Source organism: Mustelus asterias, chromosome 19 (assembly GCF_964213995.1).
Source record: "Mustelus asterias chromosome 19, sMusAst1.hap1.1, whole genome shotgun sequence".
Lineage (NCBI taxonomy): Eukaryota > Metazoa > Chordata > Chondrichthyes > Carcharhiniformes > Triakidae > Mustelus > Mustelus asterias.
Window position 1 is genome coordinate 44,850,434 of NC_135819.1, and position 18,072 is coordinate 44,868,505.

Below are 18,072 nucleotides of genomic sequence, written 5' to 3' on the forward strand. Positions count from 1 at the left end.
AGTTACTGGGAGAATTGTCTTCATTGTTGTTTGTGTTTCTAAATTGTTTATTTTCCCTTTGTTTTGTGTGGGTTCACCTTTTAGGAAAATATACCGGATGCTTCGCAGAATGCAATGAGGACATAATAGTAATGAGGATTTTAAAGACGAGTTATTTGGGGGTTAATGAGATCTTTCTTTAAAAAAAATTCAAGTATATTTGCAATCATTGTTAACATAATAGATTAGAGGTAAGCAGTATCCATCCCTCCATAATTTTGGATTATGTATAGCATTAATGATCATTCCTTGAAGCAATGCTTGTTTCTAAATTTGTAGAATTTAATGTATTGACAAAGTCACTATTTTATTTAGCTTACTAGACTAGTCTTCCCTAAAAGCAGGAGTATTCTTTCTTTCCCTCTGGCCCACGGCTCTCTCCCAGTCACACTTTCACCTCTGAGTCAGTAGGTTGTGAGTTTAAGTTCAAAGCTGATATTGCAATATGGTACTGGAGAAGAGCTGCGCTGTTAGGGGTACCATATCTCAGCTGAGATGTCAAATTGAGGCTCTGTCAGATGGATGTAAGAGATTCCACTATTTTGACAAGTGGTAGGGGAGCTATCCTTGCTACCCGGTCGATATTTATTCCTCCGTTAATATCACGGGACCAATTATTTGGTCATTATCACTTTATTGATTGGGAGACTTTGCTGTGTGCAAATTGGCTGTTGTGTTTCCTGTTCGACAGTGACCCAACTTAAAAAGCATTTCATTGGCTGTAAAGCACTTTGATATATCCGAAGATGTAAGGTGCTATATAAATCCAAGTCTTTCTTTTGGGAAACATGCTAATCAAAACTTTTCCGCACGTACAGGACAGTTTTTCGATTGGGTATATTGATGTTTAAAACACTTTTTAAGGTCAAGAGGGCATAATCTTGAAAGTGGAGTTGGGCCTTTCGGAAGTAAAATCAGGAAATAGTTTTTAGAGCAAAGGATAAAGATATGAAATTCTTTCCCAACACGGTGTGGATTCTGGGCCAATTAAAATTTTTAAGTCAGATCAACAGGCCTATGTTGGATAAGGGTGTTGAGGAATGGATCAAAGGTAGCTAAATAGAGTTGAAATCGCCCATGATCTAATAGAATGACTGAAAAGATTGAATGACTGACTCATGTCCCTGTGTTTCTTTGCCCACATCCAAATTATTGAAACACATTTGGCTAAATTATTCATTTTGTGAAAAAAAAATATTTTTCTCCAGACTTTTCGTCCAGCTGCTATGATGATCGAGCGATCTTCTGATTTCGGAAAGACCTGGCAGGTCTATCGGTATTACGCTTATGATTGCGAGTCATCTTTTCCCGGCATCTCAACAGGATCATTGAAGAAAGTGGATGACATTATTTGTGACTCTCGGTACTCTGATATCGAACCTTCTACTGAAGGAGAGGTTTGTAGCAAATGCTTGATAATGAACAGAGCTGTTTGTCCAGGCATTCCGCCTGGCTCAAAGTAGTGTGTGTATTAATATTTAAATAGAATTTAAAGTAGCAATCCATGATGTATAGATAAATATTATCATGGCTCTTGAATTAACCAAGTTTGTCTGATGCACATACCTTGTCATTTATGTTTTCTGGTAAACTTATCTTGTCTGTCTTTAGGTTATTTACCGGGTGCTGGATCCAGCCTTTAAAATTGAAGACCCTTATAGCCGAAGAATACAAAGTAATTGTTACTACATAACTTGTTTATATCACCAGTGTTTTTATTTTCATAAAGAGTAAACCTTTATATAAACTTCACACTCTCTTACTCTGATTGCTGTCAATTATTTACACAGCACAATGATTTAATCTTATTGCTGCCATTACTAACGTGGACCTCTAAATATTTTCCGCTGTAATTGTTTTTCCGATAATTGTCTTTCTATACTAGGGTAGTAACTGGGTAAATAGATTTGCATTCATCATAGTTTCCTGTCTGATCCGCATGCTTCCTGTTGACTTGAATGCAACTTGGTTGCAGCAAAGAAGTGGAGGATGTTCATGTTCAGGATGTTATTTTTGGCAGAGGACTGGAAAACCTAAAAAAAAATTCTTAAGCCTCCTAAATTCTAGCTCTCATTCAATTTAGTCTGTTATAGTCCAGATGAAACAACAATGATAATCTGGCCAAAAGGGTGAAAGAGAGAATGGAGAGAAAGAAATGATTGTACTATTTTTGCAAACAAAGCATTTTTCAAAATCTGAATGACAAAAAAAGTGATTTGAATATGGATTAAATAAAAATGAACAAGTCCACCCAGATTTACATTCAAATCCAACCTAGTACATTCCTAATCAATGAGCAAACTCTGTCTGGTTCAGACTCTAGCAAGAAATGGACCACACTAGCTGTACTTGAGCTCAATTATTATTTTGTACTGCACTTAGCCCCCAAGGTTCTTGATCTGCATGGAGGGTTGCGCCAGCTTTATTTTTATTTGGCTTGTGATGTTGAGGAAGAAGCCTGCAATATTGTTTTTGTCTCAATTAGTGTAGCTTTTACAGTGGAAATGCACTTTGGAATTCCTTTTTTTTTAAGTGGATGCAGGATTTGTGTGTCAATCTTGCATCCTCTTTGTTTTGTAAGACATGCAAGGGATGTTAACTTGTGTGCGCTGTTGGGAAAGAGACTTAGCTATCTGTTTGCAGCATCTTCTGCATTAAATTTGCTGGATCTTCTAATGCTAAATTCAGATTAAGCAGAGAAGCTATTTCAATATCTGAATCTTCCATTGATCTGCCTTAAGGCACTTTTCAACAGTATTAAAATTGATCGATTTGAATACATGTTATATCTCATGGTTTCTAATTAGCCTCACATTGGATTAGAATCGAAGAATAATTAACGGATGTAGGCTTGTAAAATCGATATAAAATCTTGAATGTGTCTTTGAGAAAAGAAGCCGTCTTATTGTTTTCAGAAGTACCCCATCTGATCTTAATGGAAGAATTTTGATTTGTTTGCATGTTCTATTTTGAAGATATGCTGAAGATCACAAATTTGAGGATAAAGTTTACCAGGCTCCACACTCTGGGTGACAATTTGCTAGACTCGCGAGTGGAAATCAAAGAAAAATATTACTACGCTATCTATGACATGGTAGTTCGTGGCAACTGTTTCTGCTATGGACACGCCAGTGAGTGTGCTCCTGTTAATGATTCTGATGACCAAGATGTGGACGGGAAGGTGAGTGCAAAATTTGATTTGCAAATTAAGTTAGCAAAACCATATATTTTCAACTTTTATGGTAGACAATGCTATTAAATACTTTTCACTGCACTTCCGTGTTGAACTATGTTATTAAATATTTTTCACTTCATTGGCTTCCACATTCAACATTGGGACAATAAAATATATTTTTGCTGTGTTAAACTGACTGCTATAAAATACGGACAGGCACAAGCTTTGTTTCAAGGCTTGAATGGAGAGGGTGCCAGTTCCACAGTGAAGTTTGATGGTGCTTCCATCAGAGCTTAATTGAACCCAGATGAACAGTTTCCTTGACCTGGCTCCACCATTTCCTGTTCTGAGTCTTAAGACAAAACCAAGTTTGAGTTCACAAACTTTCAGCAATCAAAGCTGTTTTTTCAGTTTCCTGCAACAGCGGTCAGATTGCAGTCTGGACATGTTTAGTTTTCATCAAGCGCATTGTACTAATTTTATTAATACCATACTACTTTTATTTCTATTTTTTTTCTTTCCCCTCTCCTGGGTTACAACCCAGCTGCAAGATAAAAGTGGTGACAAACCTGCTTTGAGTCATTCAGTGATAGGCTGGGCCAGCTGATAGGATGTTTGTAAGAGTAATCTAGGGGAAAAATTACCTCCTTTCCCTCTTGGTGCCTCTGATTCCTGTTTCCCCAGCTGTTTTGAGGCAGAGATAATTCATTCAGTGATGCGACAAAGTAGGATGTTTGTATCTCACTGCTATATAATGTAGTGCTTTAGTCTACTGTGCCACTATATTCTTTGAAATCCCTTTTCTGGTGGGGGATTGAGTGAAATGTGATCTGTGCAGATGTTTGTCTTGTAATTGATATCGCAACAGTGTTTTATTAAATATACATTTGATTCAGTTTTCAGGCAAAATAATTGATGGAAATGTAGAAATGCTCTATATTAAACTTGAGGCCCTTCCACTGTTTCATTGCAGATGAAGTTTTAAAAAAATCTTTGGATATCTTAGAAATTGATACGGAAAAATAGTGATGAAATTGCTCCCTTCCTGCCAAATATTTTTCTAGTGTACGCTTGATTAATGGTATCCCAAATGATACAAGTACATACTGTTTCTAATGCATTAACATTTACTTTGAATCCTTGGGGAATAATTTTGTTTCAGAAAGTTTGGGGTTTAAATTTGGCTATCATGGTTATAGGCACAAATGTGCGACTGTATACAGAAAGTTGGAGTTTGATTTTTGAGTTAAATTGAGCAGATGTGTTTGAATATTTGTGCCTCTTTTTTTAACTGGGAAATATGCAAGAATTTTGAAGTTTTCTCTTCCCTGTATCTACCAAAAACATTTGTTTAGAGCCTTAAAATGATACAAACAAATTAATAATATTGGTTCCTGGTGAACTTGTGTGAAAATCCAAGTAAACGTGGAAACAGTATTAGCAACTTTTCTGCAGTGCAAAATATCATTAAAATAACAGTTCATCGGGCAATTGAATAAATGTTCGCATTGTTTTTCAGGTACATGGTCGGTGTGTATGTCGACACAACACCAGAGGTTTAAACTGTGAGCTATGTGAGGATTTCCACCATGATGCACCTTGGAAACCTGCCGAAGGCCGCAACAGCAATGCATGCCAAAGTGGGTTTAAAACTTGAGTGTGGCTTCACTTTTGGGCATGCTTTCTGCACGCAGCATATATTTGTAGCTTTCTTTATCTTTAAAATATAACATGGTTATTATTTTCCAATAGCTTAGGAAGTTTGGCCTTGAGTAGGGGTGGCACAGTGGTTAGCATTGCTGCATAACATTTACTGTTGAGGCTTGCAAATGAATAAAGGCTGCTTGGGTAACATACCTGAACTTGACCAGTACCTCTTGCACTGGGGCATACATCAAGGAGGTGGCACAGTGGCTAGAACTGCTGTGTCACAGCGCCAGAGACCTGGGTTCAATTCAGGTCTCGGGTCACTGGTTGTGTGGAGTTTGCACCTTCTCCCCGTGTCTGCATGGGTTTCCTCCGGGTGCTCCAGTTTCCTCCCACAGTCCAAAGATGTGCAGGTTAGGTGGATTGATCATACTAAATTGCCCCTTAGTGTCAGGGGGATTAGCAGGGTAAATACATGGAATTATGGCGAATAGAGCATGGATGGGATTGTTGTCGGTGCAGGCTCGATGGGCCAAATGGCCTCTTACTGCACTGTAGAGATTCTATGATTCTATGAAATGGAAAAAATTAATAAAGTACAGCACATAACAAAGTTATATTTTGTTGGGGTGAGATTTTCAGTTGCCTTTACAATGAGAAAGTTGATAGAAGTTGAGGTTATTCAATCCTTTTGATTTCATCCTTCCACATTGCCACCTTTACAGTGCACAAGTTGCAGACAAGTTCTGGCTGGAGTTGCCCACCACCTGTAAAACTACTTTTGCACGATAAAGCACTGAATCCACCAAAGTCTGGGAGTAGGACTTGCCCATATGCAGTGCCTTTCATGTAGCAAAATGTTCCAAGGTGCTTCAAAGGAGTGTAATCAGACAAAAACCCATTCTTCTTCTCATTTGTGAACCTGCAGGTGTTAGTAAGCCATGCATAGCTGGAATGTAACATCCTTCTCTAGAAAGTCTGCAAGCACTAATTAGTTGCTAGAGACCAGCACTTTGATGGGTGGGGGGCCGATTATCCTTTACATGTGCACTGCATATTTTAATCTGTTTTAAGGTGTGTGATTCTGATTTGTGCTGCTAATAATGGGTATGTTAAATTAGTGTTTTATGTATTTTAAATTTCAGGATGTAACTGCAATGGGCATGCTGATGAATGTCACTTTGACATGGCTGTGTACATAGCATCTGGTAATGTTAGTGGTGGTGTTTGTGATGGCTGTCGGAATAATACAATGGGACATCACTGCGAACAATGCAAACCTTTCTACTACCAGCATCCAGAACGAAGTATTCGTGCCAGCGACATCTGTGAACGTAAGTACTGTTATTTGATACACCAAGATCTGTGAAAGAAGTGAATGACACTGACCTGTTTGATCCTTTTTTTGGGGAAGCTTTAGAAGTTTGAAATGGAACATGTGCTTCAAGGTGTTTGCTTTTTTCACTGCAATATTCCTTCTCAATTCAGTGTTATTTTTGCACTGGTGAAATTTGAGTTCAGTAATTGGAATTAAATAATTTTGTACTCTCAATTCAAACTTGTGTACAAAAGCAAGCTTTTGATGAGATGTGACCAAATGTACGCATTATAATTAGAACTGATGGGAGCTGATGATGTGGTAATATTACTGGACCAATAATCCAGAGATCCAGGTTACTGTGCTGGGGCCATGGCAGTCTGCGAAATTTGAATTCAATTAATAAATCTGGAATGTAAAGCTAGCCTCTGTAATGGTGACCATGAAACTATTATGGATTATCGGGAAAAAAATCTATTTGGTTCACTAATGCCCTTTAGGGAATGAAATCTGCTTTCTTTACCTGGTCTGGCCTATATGTGACTCCAGATCCACAGTAATATGGTTGACTTGTAGCTGCCCTCAGATGTTATCAGAACTAGGAGCAGGAGTAGGCCATCTGGCCCTTCGAGCCTGCTCTGCCATTTAATAAGATTATGGCTGATCTTTTTGTGGTCTCAGCTCCATTTACCCGCCCACTCACCATAACCGTTAATTCCTTACTGTTCAAAAATTTATCCATGCCTTAAAAACATCCAATGAGGGTAGCCTCATTGGGCAGGCAATTCCACAGATTCATAATCCTTTGGGTGAAGAATTTCCTCCTCAACTTAGTCCTAGATTTGCTCCGCCTTATTTTGAGGCCATGCCCCTTAGTTCTCGTTTCACCTGCAGGTGAAAACAACCTCCCTGCTTCTATCTTATCTATTCTGTTCATAATCTTGTATGTTTCTATAAAATCTCCCCTCATTCTTCTGAATTCCAATGAGTATAGGCCCAGTCTACTCAGTCTCTCCTCATAAGCCAATCCTCTCAACTCCGGAGTCAACCTAGTGAATCTCCTCTGCACTCCCTCCAGTGCCAGTATATCCTTTCTCAAATAAGGAGATCAAAACTGTATACAGTTCTCCAGGTGTGGCCTCACCAGCACCTTATACAGCTGCAACATAACCGCCCTGTTATTAAACTCCATCCCTCTCGCGATGAAGGACAAAATTCTGTTGGGGTTGGGCAACAAATTCTGGCTCTGTCAGCGACACCCACATCCCATGAAAGGATAAATGAAAGTTTTTTTTTCTGACGATTCATAACAACTGAACCAAGCATTAACTAAAATTTATATCGTTGTTGACTCACTCATTCTTGCGAACAGTGGTCGAGATAAAAAAAATACTTCAAGTTGGAAAATGAATAAATTGAAAGCATTTGTTTTTTTTAAAAAAACAAACACCATTTGCTATGCTTTTGATGTATAATTACTTCAATCTCCTGTTAATGCAGCTTGTAACTGTGACCCTGCTGGATCATTGAATGGTGGGATCTGTGACAGTCACACTGATTTGACAGCTAATCTCATTGCGGGACAGTGCCGATGTAAGCTAAACATTGAGGGTGAGCGCTGTGATCTCTGCAAAGAGGGCTTCTTTGGACTAAGCGCAGATGACCCAATGGGATGTCAGGGTAAGTAGATGACTGCTTCTGAAATCGATGTTTTTCCCTTTGTGTTCTAATTTATAACCTTCCTTCTCCCTGCTCTGAATTCCACTTTTGCGAAGGATTGTTTACAAGTGCTATAGTTTCACCTGAATAATATTGCTCCATTGTAGGACTGTTTGCATGAAAATGGATCGACATAGAACTGTCCGTTCATCAGTTTAAAAAATAAAAATGTCTTTAATTGGACTTTCAGCCAATTTAGTCATTTGTTTTGCCAACAGATTTTCAATATAATGATGGCTGCTCATCATACACTGTTTGAAAGGAAATTATCCTTAAGAGCCATTTTAGCACAATCAATGCAACTATCTCAAAGTACATATTTTAAAAGCAAAATGGTACAGATTCTGAAAGTCCGGAGAACGACCTGGAAATATTCAGTTCATTCAGTATGTGTGGCTAGGACAGAACAATTTATAGTTTGAAGGGCAGATCCATTCATTAAAAAATTGGATATCTTAAAGTTGGCTTACAAGCAGAGAAAGAATCCAAGCATTTCATGCCATAAAAACATTTGTTCCAATTGAGCAATAGTTTACTTTGAATTATACAGACATTCTTCTCATGCCTTCTAGGTTCACTTGTAAGGAATTTTCTCAGCATTTTCCAGATGTCACGGTTGCTTCCTCAGTGCTGGTATTTTGTCTTCTATATTTCCTTGTGAAAGTTAGCACAGGAAAATGAGAGACGATCAGGGGTGCAGAAAATAATAAAGCAGTAAATTCCAAAATCAAAAGTTTAAACGAAATGCAATTAGTCTTCTACCCTCGGGAACATTTTTTTCTTTGGAGGTTGGTTTGGGGATGGGGGCGATGATTATTGGGATTCTCAGTTCCAGCTGAAAATGACCAGATAGCCAATGTTGAGTCTGTGGTATCGGTTCAAGATCATTGAAAGGGAGGGAAGCAATCCTGTCCAATTACGAAAAGACCAAACGAGATTCTAGTTTCTTTGTTCGCCGGTTTATATTCAAGCAACTGCGGGGAAGCCATACCCATGCAGGATGGAGCATAAGCTTCTCGACTACAATACATCGGCTGGAACTTTTCAGCTGTTTACACCAGTGAGATCTTCCGCTCCCACTGGCAATGCACCCCCACCGCAGGTTTCACGATATCAAGGGGTGCATTCAACAGGAAACCCCCATTGTCAACGGTGGGACCAGAAGATCCTGCTGTCAGCCAGTGGTGAGCTACCTCCGTGAAACACACAGCAGGTTGAGCAGTAAATCCTGCCCCTCATTCTTAGTGTTATACAGATAATAGTTCATCTGCATTTACCAATCATGCATTAACATGATTTGATGCTTTAATGCAGTTATCCAATTGTGTATACGGTGATTATGCCATCATGGTTACACTATAGCTACAACCTTCAACAATGAGTTACAATGGTCAAACCAGCATCTTGTATCTTTGTCAGAAAACCCCACCCTTCTTGCAGCTCCTTAGAGTACAGTTTTTCTTGTATGCTGTGACTAACCCTTACTTTCCCCTTTCAGTCATGGTCAGGAAACTTGGAACTATTTTGAGGTTCAGGTTTGATTTGAAAATATTTGGAGATCCACGGGCAACAAGCAGGTTTTATTCATTGAATTGGCATCTGTGCATACTAGGCTGGCAGGTAGAGGTGAGGTTGGCGGAAGCTTTTTATGTGACACCAAAAACAAATGGTAATGTTGCCTCTGGCAAAAAGTTTTTTAAAAAAGCTTGCCGTTGTTAGGAAACAAAGATGTGCGGGTTAGGTTGATTGGCCAGGTTAAAAATTGTCCCTGAGATGTGTAGTTAGAGGGATTAGCGGGTAAATATGTGGGGGTAGGGCCTGGGTGGGATTGTGATCGGTGCAGACTCGATGGGCCGAATGGCCTCCTTCTGCACTGTAGGGTTTCTATGTATTTCTATGAAACCTCCAGTAACCCCTTTTAGGGTTAGGTAGCCCATTGCCCTGTATAACTGGGGCAAAAATATATTGCACGTCCTCTGCTTATTTGTACATTGAAATTATAATTAGAGTCCTACACTGGGTGTACTGATTTGCATATTTAAGATGCCTTTTACTTGCTGTGGGCAGGAATGGTCAAAACCCATTTATGAACCTGCCATATTCCGATATCTGCCAGGTTTTTCCTCTGGTCGCTTCTGCTGAGATGCAGGCAGGTGGGAGCTGAAACTCCCGTGACCACAACCACCTCCCCAATCACCATGTCAATAATTACTTTAAATATTCCTATATCACTGATTTTTGTTTGAAAATGGGGCATGTTGCTGAGGCACGTTGTTTTTCTTTGTTTGCTCACTTAGCATGTACCTGTAACCATTTGGGAACACATCCAGGAGGGAGTCCATGTGATGACGTCACGGGGAATTGCTTCTGTAAACGTCTGGTGACGGGAAGGAACTGTGATCAGTGTCTGGTAAGAAAATGGCGGCAATAGAAAACACTACCCAAACCATCTTTAAGGTTTCTAAGAGTACATGAATAGCTTTAACGTTGTGGAGAAATATTATATGTTTGAAATAGCATCAAAATTGCTGAACCAGATTTGAAGGATGGGACTATGGGCAGCACGGTGGCACAGTGGTTGGCACTGCTGCCTCACAGCATTAAGGACCCGGGTTCAGTTACGGCCTCAGTCTGTGTGGAGTTTGCACGTTCTCCCCCCGTGTCTGCATGGATTTCCTCCAGATGCTCCAGTTTCCACCCACACTCCAAAGATGTGTGGATTAGATTGATTGACCATGCTAAATTGACTCTAGTGTCAGGGGGATTACCAGGGATTACAGGCAATAGGGCTTGGGTGGGATTGTGTCAGTTCATGCTCAATGGGCCAAGTGGCCTCTTGTGCTGTAGGAATTCTATGACTCAGTTGTGTTTGAGCTCAGCTGAAATGATTGCTGGTTATGGGTACGTTTATTTTCTCCTTTTTCACTTTGTGTATCTCTGGATGAGAGGATGGGTATGAGATGTATTCTCAGCTATAATGCATGAAAAATTTAGTGTGTTTTTCCCTGATTATTGTCTTTCACTTTTCTATGTCAAGGGAAAATATGGTGTAACATCAGCTGTAAAGCATCAAGTGGTTTTTATTTTTTCAACTATAAGACTAGTTTTTTTCCCCCATTACCACAGTCCCCCACCCCCTCAAAATCTTTTTACATATGGCATAATGTTAGAAACAGTATCTTTTGGAGCAATGTGATTCCGTATTCTATCTTCACGACATTAGGTCTTGTATTGAATAACAAGTAATAGTTCTTGGTGCACATCAATCCTCATAGGAATTGGTTGCCTCCAGTTAACCCCATTGAGCAGAGCAACAGTTGAACAGAGCATTAGTCATGGGCATGCTGAGTATTTATGTTTTTGCTCTCTCTTACTCTATAGGCTTTTGTTTCTAGTAGTGTCATTGAATTCTGTAGGTAAGCCCTTGCTCCCCGTGTATTAGAGAGAACTTTTGCTTGCCATGGTAACTGGGTAGATAGACCAGAGAATCCTCCTTTTGTAATAGACCACTGGAGGTCTCGACCAGACTTTCCAGTTTTGGCCAGCCAGGCCAAGAACTTCTTTCCAGAAATTGGTGGAGACAAACAAACTTAATTTTAAAATAAGCGTTAGTACTTTGTTCAACAAATCAAATTGGAGCTTGGTATTTGAGTGAACGAAGCGGGCCTATTATCTCTATAACATTTACCTCAAAGCTAAAGGAGACATGAGTGAACACGCCATAACCTCCTAGCCCTGTGTGTGCAATGCCAACGATTCCAACCATTATCTTGTAAATTGAGTTTGTGTCTGTATATGCCCTGTTTGTGAACACAAGTCCTCACTCACCTGGTGAAGGAGCCTGAGACTCCGAAAGCTAGTGCCAAATAAACCTGTTGGACTTTAACCTGGTGTTCTGAGACTTCTTACTGTGCCCACCCCAGTCCAACGCCGGCATCTCCACATCATGTGTAATGCCAGAACATGAAGTAGAGCAATGGACCAGTGATTCTCAAGTTTTAATCACTCTTCATTTCTCTATAAAGCTTCAATTGTGTTGACAGAATATGAAAGAATTTATAAAGCTTGATATTTAACAATGCTTATTAAAACATGCCCCTTTTAAAGAAAAAAATGAGAAACTATCTGATACTTTAAGAATAACAGACATGGCATTGGGATTGTGCATCATTGAAAGCAGCTTCTTTAGCTTGTTTCTGATCTTGTTCTGAATCCACCAAAGTGACGTTTTAATGCAGTAACGTGATCTTTATAAGGAACTTTTCTAATTTTTTAACTTTGTTGAATTGATTTCGGAGCTCTACCACATGATGCTGGAGCATGCGTAATTAATTTTTCTTCGTAATGGTTTGAATGTGGTCATGCGATATTGAAACTAATAATGGTTTATTGTTTTACAGCCTCAACACTGGGGACTAAGCAATGATCTAGATGGGTGTCGCGCTTGTGACTGTGACCTGGGGGGGTCGTACAACAATGAGTAAGGCTAGCTTCTTAATCATTTACTGTGCTGTAACAAGGTTCACAGTTAATTAGTAATCATTTGAACACTCAAATGTTATAACAGTTTGAGCAAAGGGAGGCAGCGATCAATCCCAACAGTGAGTAGCCTCTAAAAGTAACTTATTTGCCAGTCCTTGGCCGAAATCCTCTGACTTCGCCTGCAGCTGGGATTCTCCCGTCCGACTACAGGGAATGGAGATTTGGCTGAACGCCGAATTCTTCATTCTTGCTGGCAGAGGTAGTGGGGTGTGAGAGACGCAGAATTCTGGGTCCTTGTCTTATCCTGCTTCAGCAGGAGATGAAAGAGTACTTGCAAATGTTGTTTTTACTCCAGTAATTAAATAATTACTTGTGACAAATGCCAGTCAGTTTTTATGTCTCAGTTTATTTTTGCGATAAATGTAATTACTTTTCTTTACCCTTTCAGTCCTCCTTCCGATTCTTTCCCCCCATCTGTCCAATTCTGGCGGAGATGAATCCTAAGCTTGTATTTTTTTTGGTTCTATTAGCAGCCCCCTGATACTTTGTTCAAATAATTTTGAACAATTGCCCTAAAGTCAGGCAATTTGTGTCAGTGTACACATATTTTGCACTTTATAGTAATAAGTGTTAGCTTTTTAAGAAAAAAAACTGTCTTCATGTTTTAATGTTTAATGCTGCTGATAAAATGTCGAATAGAATCACTTCAGAATTTTGCATACAAACGGACCACTGCTCTCACTGTGCATTGTAAAACTTCTCGAGGTAGAGCAGAGAAGCTCTTTCTGTAACAGTCCCCAGAGAGACAGAGTTTTATTGGCGAATTAACATTTTGTTTAAATGTGTTGCATATCCCCTTTATATTGGATTTGCATGTTGCATGCAGGTAAGTCTGCTGACTAGATTAGCTAGCCTCTTGCATTTTGGATTTTGTAGGTTGTGAAAAATAATGCAGGTTTTTCGTTTCCATTTGCAGTTGTTCCGCGGAGACAGGTCAGTGTCCTTGCAAGGAACACATGGTCGGACGTCGCTGCAATGAGGTTGAATCTGGGTTTTATTTCATTGCCCTGGACCACTACACATACGAGGCAGAGGAAGCTGACTTGGGACAAGTAAGTTAGTTTTTGATTATGGACTGACCTGCGGAGGCACTTTCTGACATTTTAAACATTTGTGATAGCATTCCTTCTTTGCAGGAAGTAACAATAGTACAGCGACGATACCCACAAGATCGCTCTCCAACTTGGACAGGAATTGGATTTGTAAGGATTCCTCAAGGAGCATATCTAGAATTCCACATACATGACATTCCACACTCCATGGAGTATGACATCCTGATTCGCTATGAACCGCAGGTTGATAATCTTCACTCATTAAGATCGATAACCTAATAGTTCAGTAGAGTTATTGGAAATGTTGGCAAGAATGTAATATGGTTCTTTCTGTTCAGCTGCCAAAGAATTGGGAAAAGGCAAGAATAACAGTGTTCCGCCCTGGTACAATTCATACCAACAGTCGATGTGGGAACACAACACCTGGTGATGATAACCAAGTGTTCTCTCTTCCATCAGGATCAAGGTTAGATTAATATTTCACGCTTTTGCTTGTTAACTGATATGTTTTTTGACAACATTTGGAGGGAAAGAGAATAGTGGTCTTGTAATAGTCTAAAGCTAACTTAAAAAGGTAAAGAAAATATTGTGAATCATCTGTAAACCACTGTCGGGTATTGGACTAACTATGAATGTTGGTCATACTGTTTTTCTAGGTATGTGGTCCTACCTCAACCTGTATGTTTCGAAAAAGGACTAAATTACACCATCCGTTTGGAATTAACGAAGTATTCTTCTGATGATGAAATGGAAACTCCTTATATGCTTGTAGATTCGGTATGTATGTTTAAAATTATACTATAGAAACAAATAAGATTATCTAATGTTTACTTGTGGGAAGGTTTTGATCTGGTAAATGTATTGGCATGTCGGAATTTGAATATTTGTTCCCCCTATTTTAATGTGTGCCGTGAATAATGATTGAAGCTTAATCCATTGTGTTTAGTATTTACTGGTGTATAGATGTTCTTGCAGTTAACTGATCTTGAAACATGTGCACCATCAGAAATTCCTTTGTCAAAATCAGTGTCCCATGTGATTTTCCCTTGTACAGACAGTAGTGATGAATAAAATTGCTCCTAACCGCATAAAGTATGAAACCGTTTATTTTCCTAAGAAAAATTGGATTTGATAAAAGAGCTGATTGTCAATTAAATATTTTTCCAGCTTGTACTCATGCCCCACTGCAGGTCACTGGATATATTCTCTGTAGGGGAATCGGGTGAGATTGTCACAAATAGGATCTGGGAAACCTTCCAACGGTACCGCTGCTTGGAGAACAGTCAAAGTGTTACTAAGACGCCAATGACTGATGTCTGTAGGGGCATCCTGTCTAGTATTTCTTCCATAATCCACGAAGGAGCTTTACGTAAGTTTATTTTAATTTTTTTTAAAAAGGGTAATCAGACCAGTAAATGCTGGAAATTCTCAACATCCCACAGTGTTTTGCATTAATCAGAACAGTGATTGAATATTACTTGTATTTGACAATACAGAAGACATCTAATCAACATGATACAAATATTCGATCACAGCTCAGTTTAGGATGCAGCATTACAGAAAGGATGGATCAACTTACAAAAGTTTAATATTAACTTTGCTACTAAACATGAGAAGATAAAGTTATGGTGTAAACTAGGACAGTATTCATTAAAGCATGGAAGGTTAAGAGAGATGATGTAATTAAGTTTCAAAGTCTTGAAAGGATTTGCGAGAGATGTAGTGAAAGATTTATTTCCATTGGCCAGTGAATGGGTAACAAGAAGGCATAAGTTTAGGATTGGTTATGAAACCATAAAGGGAAAGATCATGAACTTTCTATCTTTTTTTAAAGGATACGAAAATGTGGAATGCAACACGGTATATTATTGATAAGTCAGAACCAACACAAAAAAGGGAAATTAGATGAACATTTGAAGAAAAATATAAGAATTGCACCCTTTCGTGTTGAAAATTAGGGATTTTTGTAAAAGCAGCAGCACATCCTCTTCAGTATGCTAACTCCATATGAAGTTTTTTGCTGAAGAATTTAATTCTGTCCTGGTACACAGTAAATGCATGAACATCTGCTATTATGACCTTGTTTATTTTTAAAGTAAATCCGTGCAGCTCAGTGGCATTGCTTAATGGGAAAGCGAAGTGGTCAGCATAGCCGTAAAGTTTTAGTCGGTTTGTTTCGTAAAATGAAAATTGCCATTATTTTGTACACTTAACAGGAAGTTAAATATGAATTGGTGACTTTGACCAGTTAGTCTGACATTAGTGAAGAGGTCAAATATTTTTAACAAGATGCTATCAATGTTCATCTAGGGAGCATAGTTTAAAAGTTATGGATCGTGACTCTTGAGGAATGCTTTGACGGGATATGTAGATTCGTGAATAAGAGATTTTGCTTGTGTAGAGTAGACTTAGATTTTCAAGTAGCAGTTCGAGTTCAATGCCTGAGGGTACATTAAAATAACGGGAAAGGAAAGAGTGACTAATAGTTATTCTGAAGTCCATAATGGTTCTACTGTTCACAAAGCTCTTGTAACTTGGAAGAAAGAGAGGATGAAATCTTTTCGGGGCTCTGGGATAGATTTCAGAATTCTTTATTGCCTTCTGGCGCCTTGGTTATTTTTTGAATCTCCCTGGAGATTAATTGACTAAAGAAGATTCTATAGTCCAGCAGATTGAAGCTGTTCCATTTCAAAGAATAGATATGATTGAGCGTTCTAATTAGAAAATCATAGAAGGTTTACAGAATGAGGGTGGAGGCCAGTCATGTCAGCTAACTTCCTTTTTGCCCCTGTTTACAAAGCACTGGATCCTGGTCTCTCTGCTCCTGGACTTCCTTTAAAATGGTACCCTTTAAATTATATTGCCTCTTACTGGCTCTTGCGACAAAATGAATGACTTCATACTTCTCTACGTTCAAATTTAATTTGTTGCTTGTCCACCCATTCTACCCGTCTGTGAAGTTTATCATTATCATCCCCTCGTGTCACATCTGCAAATTTTGAAATTGTGCTCTATGCACCCAAGTCTTGGGCATTTAAATCAAGGGAAACAGGGTTCCCAGCACCAACCCCTGAGGAACTCCACTATGTACGTTCCTCCAGTTCAGAAAAACAGCTGTCCACAACTATCTCCTGGCACTGGGCCATGCAGCTGTTATCCCATTTATTCTATGGGCACTAATATTGCTGAAATTGGTAAATACCATTTTCCAAATCCATGCTGACTTTCCTTACATAATCCATATTTGTTTAAATGAGTGAATTTTGCACTAAATGATCATTTTTTTTTAAAAAAGTTTCCTCATGACCAAGATAAACTGGCCTGTAGTTGATAGTCTTATCCTTGCACATTTGCAATTCTCCAGTCTTATGTCACCACTTGAAGGAGGATTTGAAGATTGTGGCCAGTGCCTCTGCAATTCCCTCCCTCCCCTTCCCTCAGTATCCTTGGATGCATCTCATTTGATCCTAGTGACTTATCCTGATGATATTGGCTTTAAGGTGCAGTCAGCCTGTCTATGACCTCCCCTTTATCTATTTTAGCCTCCCCAGTGTCTCAACTATCTCCTCTTTAACTAGACTTGGTCAACATCTTCTTTCTTGGTGAAGACATGCAAAGTGCTTATTCAGTACCTCAGCCATGCCCTCTGCCTCCACACTTAAATCCCCCCTAATCGGCTCCAGTTCTCCTTTAATCACCCTTTTTACTAGTTATATGCATAAAGGTTTCTCATGAAACGTTCTTTTAATCTGTACTTATTTTCTATTGCTCTAGCTTGCAGGTGTGACCCTCAGGGATCTCTCAGTTCGGTTTGTGATCCCAATGGTGGGCAATGCCAATGCCGCTCCAGTGTAGTCGGTCGAAACTGTGACCGATGTGCTCCTGCAACCTACGGTTTTGGTCCTAGTGGCTGCAGGCGTAAGTAAAGTTTTCTAAAATGGTGCGGTTCATACTTGATCCTTTCACATTTTAAATGTTCTAGAGATCTTTGAAGAGAAATAGTTATCTTCAGGCCTTTGCACTCTTATTACACTTTCATGGATTGTAGTGGTGCAGTGAAAAATGAGGTGCTTTCCAATATTTTTGAAATCAGCCCTTTTTAGACTTCATTCATAATGTATTGACACAAAAGCATCGATATTGTATTCTAATGGCAGGGAGTGCAACAAACTGTCTATTTTACAGCAAAACAAATCAAATTCTGTTTAAAGTGTTTCTATGAATACAGCAAACAAAACTGACTGAAATAATAGCTATTTTTTCCCAGTAAAAGTAGGGTGATTGCTCCAGTGGGATGAGTGAGTGGAGGATGGTTACAAACAATATGCATAAAATCAGTCTCAATCACTTTAACAGCAGTGCAGTCTCTGTGTGTGACTGACAAGAGAATTGCACAATCAAATCTATCTTGACCAGAGGTAGAGGCATCATTATGGACCTTGAAGAACATTCTTAAGTAGACTTTGCAAAGATATTTTAATATTACTTTATTGTATTAAAGTAATGCTTAATTGTAACTTTTAAAGTTGTAACTTCTAAAAGTGCCTTTGCTGTTTAGACCCACGTTGCTGCATTGAAAG

The 18,072-nt window shown here is 39.0% G+C and overlaps 1 protein-coding gene across 1 annotated transcript in view; it reads left to right on the forward strand.

The window, feature by feature from the left end:
• lamb1a (laminin, beta 1a) overlaps positions 1 to 18,072 on the forward strand; it is a 95,226-nt gene that overhangs the window by 16,127 nt on the left and 61,027 nt on the right. The window contains exons 5-18 of the mRNA XM_078235461.1: positions 1,248 to 1,436; positions 1,651 to 1,714; positions 3,015 to 3,220; positions 4,734 to 4,854; positions 6,007 to 6,195; positions 7,680 to 7,859; positions 10,196 to 10,308; positions 12,299 to 12,378; positions 13,357 to 13,492; positions 13,577 to 13,735; positions 13,831 to 13,958; positions 14,149 to 14,269; positions 14,660 to 14,861; positions 17,267 to 17,410. Coding sequence (XP_078091587.1) covers positions 1,248 to 1,436; positions 1,651 to 1,714; positions 3,015 to 3,220; positions 4,734 to 4,854; positions 6,007 to 6,195; positions 7,680 to 7,859; positions 10,196 to 10,308; positions 12,299 to 12,378; positions 13,357 to 13,492; positions 13,577 to 13,735; positions 13,831 to 13,958; positions 14,149 to 14,269; positions 14,660 to 14,861; positions 17,267 to 17,410 — 2,032 coding nt within the window. The remainder of the gene's footprint in view (positions 1 to 1,247; positions 1,437 to 1,650; positions 1,715 to 3,014; positions 3,221 to 4,733; positions 4,855 to 6,006; positions 6,196 to 7,679; positions 7,860 to 10,195; positions 10,309 to 12,298; positions 12,379 to 13,356; positions 13,493 to 13,576; positions 13,736 to 13,830; positions 13,959 to 14,148; positions 14,270 to 14,659; positions 14,862 to 17,266; positions 17,411 to 18,072) is intronic.